The sequence below is a fragment of the Bos javanicus genome, chromosome 29 (genome assembly GCF_032452875.1).
Source record: "Bos javanicus breed banteng chromosome 29, ARS-OSU_banteng_1.0, whole genome shotgun sequence".
Classification (NCBI taxonomy): Eukaryota; Metazoa; Chordata; class Mammalia; order Artiodactyla; family Bovidae; genus Bos; species Bos javanicus.
The window spans coordinates 13699185-13706034 of record NC_083896.1 but is presented as its reverse complement, the minus strand read 5'-3'; the positions used below and the strand labels follow the sequence as shown (position 1 = coordinate 13706034).

The following is a 6850-nucleotide window of genomic DNA, read 5'->3' as shown; positions in this document are numbered from 1 at the left end:
ATCTCCAGACCCAGCCATCTCAGAATACAAGCCTCAATATACCCCTGGATCCTGCTAATAGAAATTAACTAGGCTCAGCAAAATCTTGTCCCTTTCCTCCCTCATGGCTCCAGCACTTTCCTGTATTTGGTGGTGACTTGACTGTCGTCTTGTCATCAGAGGAGAACACATGCAGACTTGCAAGATGAAGGTGTCAGCATTGTTTGCAAGCTGGGAAGGACTAGCGTCTAGCAGCGAGTAACTTCCATGGCGTAGAGTTCAGGGTGATGTGGCGTTTCTAGATTCTCAAGTACATCCACTGTATAACCGCACCCTAAGTCTCAGCACCCCACATCTTTTATCCAGGGCTGTGACCCCGACTAAACTTGCTGGGACTAAAATTTCAACCCTTTCGGAGTTCTGTCACTCTCATAATTAATTCCCTCACCTGCCCCTTAGCTTTTTTTGGACTTCAATAGATAAAAGTCACTCATATGTTATTTAAGAGGCCCTCTGGCTTTCGCCCTCTGTCTTCAGTTGGAGATTAATCACCCACACTCTTTCATTTAGTTTCTCCAATGCATCAACATCACTCAGCCGGAGCCGTATAAATTCCATTCCCTGAATCTTCTTTCAGCTTTCTAGGGCAATTATATACCTTCTGCCAGAAGGAACTTGGGGGTAAATGCTTGCTACTGAGTTTTCACTCTAACTGAAGATTATGCCAGAAGCTTCTCACTGACACGCTTACAGATAAGGAGTTTTTATATCCTTCACTTTCTGTTTTCCTTTTGAGTTCTCCCATCTCCCCTTGTTCAATGCCCATATCCCATTCTTTAGATTCTTTGCACTTACCTAATTGTTAGTAGCATTTGAGAATGAAGTAAGAGTTTGGCAGAGAGAGTTTGGGGGGTTCATCTCTATCCTCACTAAAAACTTTCTGCCTCTAAGCAAATCTCTAACCATTTCCCATCCTAAGACTTTCCCCTAGAGACTTTTACTCTATAACCCAAAATAATTATTTGATCATACCTGAGGCTATGATTTCTTTACTGGGAAGACTTTCATGATTAGGGACTCAACATAATCATTCAGATAGAGAAGAATGAAATATTAATAGTAGAATTCACAATCAAAAGCATATGTGTTTCCGCTCCCCAACTGAGCAGAAAGTCATTCACCTAGCAGCAATTATTAGCAAAACCAACATACAACTTGGGGGCATAGCCTCTGTCCTAGGGGTGTGCTTTCTTATGCTAAGCAAAGTTATATCCAGGATAACTTCCCAGTAGACTTTCTAACTTTCTAGTTTTTTACCTCACAAATGAAGGAAGGAGAAGCAAAGATCTTTTTTAATAAGATATTTTCAATATCCACTTATTGAATTCTGCTCAAGGTACATTTTGAACTTTTTGCTCATATACAGTCATCTCATTTGACTTTTGGAAGAACAAAAGCAGATGGTCTTATTTCCATTTTGCAAGTCAAAAAAAAAAGCTGAATTCGACACAGTTTGATTTTGACTTCTCATTTACTATCTGTCCTTTCTTTAGACTATCTACTCCAAAATGGCAAGGTTTGGGTGTGTCTCATGAACATGATTCCTGATACACAGAGACATTCAATGAATTCTTCTGGAATAGCTAAATGAGCAAATACATCTAGATCGTCCCTGGAAAGGAAGAATTGAGCAAACAAATTATTGGTAAGAATATTTTTTTAAAGTGCATTGGTTCATTATAACTGTAAAGCTTTATGCAAATTATTACCTTGAACCATCCTTTGAAAATATTAATTCTTATCATGCATGTGTATATACATCCATATGTATGTATATAATATGGCTAATATATACATGTATGCATAAAGTATATTACATAAACTTCTGTAAAAAGTCCAACATGTTAACATAGGCCATTTCCTTGACTTTAAATCTAAAACGAGACTTAATGCACAGCATCAAAAAGTGTCTTTATTTTTTTTTTTCTGTCTACAGATTTATTAGACATAATTTATTACAGTAGAAGATATGGACAAAGTATAGTTAATATTTTTTATTTGCCCCGATCTAGCAGTTTTCATTTCTCCTCAAATTCCCAAAATGTTCTTTGTCAAATCCTGTATCTTGATTGGTTACTCAGACAGCCAAGTACCTGAATCTATTTTTTAAGAATCTCAATCACATTTATGGAAAATTTACTGAGTGTACGTTTCTCATTGCTCTTCAGATAAATGTGATGGCTTTACTGGTAAGGCTGACCCTGGCCTCTTATCTGATGCTACCCTATTTCTCTACCTCACTTGCCTCAAATTAAGAGGATCCACAATCATAAGAAAGAACCCAGCACCCTGCATGAGCAAGTGGCATCCACTCAGTATTCTGGTGTCTTCCTCACTCATAGCTCACTGCCCTTTTCCACTTTTCCCAACCACTCCACAAATATGAAGTCTGACTTACAGAATGTTATGATCCTTCTACTTTATAGTATTCATGAAGTTTCTTAACTTCATAAATTTCAATGAAAATTAATGTATAAATGCCCATACTGTTATATGGCTTTAAATAAAACAATCCAGTTGGTGGATCTAGATATCTGTAGAACAGAATATAAACCACTGGCCAACAAATGTTCTTAAAAAAAAAAATGCTTTTTGTACGGGATTCTGGAGAGTCTCACACTTCTACCCAATCAGGAAGACAGTGACACATGAAAAGAGCACTGGATTGGGAGTCAGAGAAACGAGGTCTGGCCTCAGTTTTGTTTTTTGGCTGTGCTAGGTCTTAGTTGTGGCATGGAGGATCTTAAATTGCAGCATGTGGGATCTAGTTCCCCGACCAGGAATTGAACCCTGGGCTCCCTGCATTGGGAGCACAGAGTCCCAGCCATGGGCCACTAGGGAAGTCCCCGTCCTCAGTTTTAACCTCAGTCTCCTCATCCGTCACAAGCTGACCGACAGGCACCAACTGTGACTTTCCACATTATTTTTACTTCATGTCCTTTCTATCTGCTTTTTATTTGTTTTTCCTCAGTGCATTACCTAAAGACACAATTTAAACCATAAAGACACCTGATGCATTTCTGATTTTACTCCTGGACAGAGGAAGGACAGGAGTGCAGCGACGTAAAAGGGAAGTTAAGAGGCTAGAAGGCCAGCTCTGCTCCATCCTGGCACTGACAGCTATGGAGGAAGTGGGATAAGTGACCGGATCAGGGGCCTCTACTAGATCTGAGAGGGGGCTGTGCATCAGACCTACTGGAGTTCTGCAAAAGTAGCCAGGCACACGGACTCAGTCATGTCCAACTCTGTGCGACCCCATGGACTGTAGCCCACCAGGCTCCTCTGTCCATGGGATTCTCCAGGCAAGAATACTGGAGTGGGTTACCATGCCCTTCTCCAGGGATCGTCCCTACCCAGGGGTCAAACCCAGGTCTCCCGAATTGCAGTCACTATATATTAGTGTCCACTTGTTAGTTTAGATCTTTTCAATTTTTCTCTTTCAATTTTTATTCACTTAGCAAACACTGAGCTCCTAATATGCACATAAGAGATGCTCAATAAATGTGAGATGAAGGAAAAATACACAGAAATTTAGAAGTCACTCCTGCATTCTAGAAAACATAAACCTTCAAGCTCTCCCCTTCACCATCCTTGGCCCCACCTCTGTTCATGTCACAGTCACTAAATGTTCATGTGAGTAAGTCCTCAAGCACAGTATGACACGGCTGTGCCTAGTGCAGATGTCCATCTCACTTACAGCTTGTCTTCAAAGCAGATACTTGTCTTCAGCCTGAAACCATGTCACTGGGTCTTCAGTTTCATCTGCGGATACGCCACAGTGATGATGCCTGCTACAGAGGACACGAGGCCTCAGAGGTCTATGATGCCAGGATTGGACTTATAGATCCCCAACTGGTCCAAGGGGTTCAGGATGTCACAGAAGTTCTTCACTGTGTCCAGAAACAAGGGAGGATGCCTCTTCAGAGAGTGGAATAAGAGAAGAAGAAGGGACTGGAGCCACTCTGTCTCCTCGTCAGCCACACTGTACCCGAGGGTATCCTGGGATGGTGACTTCTCCCTCTTTGCCCTGTCGTGTGCAACCTGTTTCATCTGCAGGGAGACTTCGTACAGATCTCTGACCAGGCTCAGCAGAAGAGAATAGTAGTAATAGCGGGCAGCCCACCTTCGCCATTTCTCTTTGTTAACACCAGAGGCGAGCCCTGTACTCCTCACGAAGAGGACGGTGTCACAGATGAAATAAATCACACGGTTCAAGCTGGCTACTGTTAGGCATATGCGGGGCACCAGGTCAGTGGCACGAATGCTCTGCTGTGTCGCCTGGAGAGCACGCACCACATTGCCTAGTCTGAACCATTTACGGCCAGTACTCACACTGGATTCCAGTTTCTTGAGCTTCATTACAACCTTCTCATTGTCAGCTTTAGGCTCTAACAAATATCTAAGCAACATGCATGTGTACTGAGTGGCTCTGAAGAGTCGGTCCCGGCCCTGGGTCTGGTTGGTGAAGCGGATGAAGGCGTCCATGGCACCCAGCCCAAGGACACGCATCACACCAGGCTCTGCCACTAGTCCTCAGGGGTGGCCAACTATTCCCCGCGGGAGCGTCAGTCTCCCCACACCCGAGGGACCAAGTCTCCCCGCCCCCACGGGGGCGTGTACCCCTTCCAAAGAGGACTTACTGGACCAAAAGTGTCTTTAATTAAAGCACCGAGAGAGAGAGAATGAGCCTCACTTTGTTTTGTTGAAAGTTGTATTTTATAGAAGCTCTCATTTCTGAATTAAAATAAAAACACAAGCTAACACTTCAAAGCTCTTGTATAAACAACGGACTTCAAAAAGCCAAATGTGTGTGAGCTCTGCTCTAAACCTGCTCCTTAATTACGTCCCACTTTGTATTCAAAACCATGCTTGTGTCACTTGAGTTCCGTTTCTTTCACCCTTTTGGGAGTATTATTCTCGAGTTTATTTTCAGGCTTTCTATGAATGATGACATTTTTTGTTCAATGAAAAGGTTGGTGTTGTTTCTGAAAGTAAAGGTATGTAGTAAAGCTGTTCTAGTTCAACAATTAAAAACATTTTATTATGTAATAAAATGGATTCCTTTTCTCTAGCTCTAGCTACACAACATTAATTCAGACACTAATTTGCACGTGAAATATTATTGCTAGTGCTGTAGGAGCATTTATCAGTAAAATGTATATATACACATATACGTATTAGATTATATATAGATGTAAAATATACGTATTCAGTCTCAGCAAGTTTTTATTTCAATATACAGAGAATTTTTTTTTCCTTTTGTAGGTGTAAGCCTGCAAGTATAAGTCCAAAATCAGAAAAATAACTTAAGGTAATTTCACAAGGTGAAAGTATTCTGGAAAAAAAAAATGTAAGCCAAAGTTGAATAAGACAACTTGGACATCTAATCTACAGGACTTTGTGCTCAAAAGTTTGTTAGTTGCGATACAAACACAAAGTATTATTTATAAGTTTTCACGCACAATTCAAAGCACTGAACTAGAAGCTAAAACACGTGAGGTTAATCCTGGCTCTGACAAAATGTAATCGTTGCTCAACCTGGGGAAAGTCATCTCTCTTTAGAAAATTTCCTCCCCTGTTCAATGACAGGTTTGGGCTCAAAAGCTTCTTTTGGCAATGACATTCTCTGAATCTCAGAGAATCTGAGAGTTAGCTGGGTTACTCTTTTTTTTTTTTTTAATTTTTTTATCTCAGCTTTATTTATTTTTTTTACTTTACAATATTGTATTGGTTTTGCCATACATTAACATGAATCCGCCATGGGTGTACACATGTTCCCCATCCTGAACCCCCTCCCACCTCCCTCCCCATGCCATCCCTCTGGTCATCCCAGTGCACCAGCCCCGAGTACCCTGTATCATGCATCAAACATGGACTGATGATTCGTTTCACATGTGATAATTTACATGTTTCAATGCCATTCTCACATATCATCCCACCCTATCCCTTTCCCACAGAGTCCAAAAGACTGTTCTAAACATCTGTGTCTCCTTTGCTGTCTCACATACAGGGTTATCGTTACAATCTTTAGACCAGAAACTATAAAACTCCTAGAGGAAAACATAGGCAAAACATTCTCTGACATAAACCACAGCAGGATCCTCTATGACCCACCACCCAGAATATTGGAAATAAAAGCAAAAATAGATAAATGGGACCTAATTAAAATTAAAAGCTTCTGCACAACAAAGGAAACTATAAGCAAGGTGAAAAGACAGCCTTCAGAATGGGAGAAAATAATAGAAAATGAAGCAATGGACAAATAATTAATCTCAAAAATATACAAGCAACTCCTGCAGCTCAATTCCAGAAAAACACATGACCCAATAAAAAAATGGGCCAAAGAACTAAATAGACATTTGTCCAAAGAAGACATACAGATGGCTAACAAAACATATTAAAAGATGCTCAACATCAGTCATTATCAGAGAAATGCAAATCAAAACTACAATGAGGTACCATTTCATGCCAGTCAGAATGGCTGCAATCCAAAAGTCTACAAGCAATAAATGCTGGAGAGGGTGTGGAGAAAAGGGAACCCTCTTACACTGTTGGTGGGAATGCAAACTAGTACAGACACTATGGAGAACAGTGTGGAGATTCCTTAAAAAACTGGAAATAGAACTGCCTTATGACCCAGCAATCCCACTGCTGGGCATACACACTGAGGAAACCAGAAGGGAAAGAGACACGTGTACCCCAATGTTCATCACAGCACTGTTTATAATAGCCCGGACATGGAAGCAACCTAGATGTCCATCAGCAGATGAATGGATAAGAAAGCTGGAGTACATACACACAATGGAGTATT

At 40.9% G+C, this 6850-nt stretch overlaps 1 protein-coding gene across 1 annotated transcript; it reads right to left on the bottom strand.

Annotated features, from left to right (window-relative positions):
* Positions 1 to 3453: 3453 nt before the first annotated feature.
* Positions 3454 to 4650, bottom strand: LOC133241071 (peroxisomal membrane protein 11A-like). Its single transcript, XM_061406145.1, has one exon. It carries the CDS (start codon positions 4546 to 4548, stop codon positions 3850 to 3852), a length of 699 nt encoding a protein of 232 aa, XP_061262129.1. The 5' UTR covers positions 4549 to 4650; the 3' UTR covers positions 3454 to 3849.
* Between the last annotated feature and the right edge of the window lie 2200 nt (positions 4651 to 6850).

Excerpts from the sequence above, each read along its gene's own strand:
- LOC133241071 (XM_061406145.1), bottom strand. The coding sequence starts at position 4,548 with ATGCGTGTCCTTGGGCTGGGTGCCATGGACGCCTTCATCCGCTTCACC.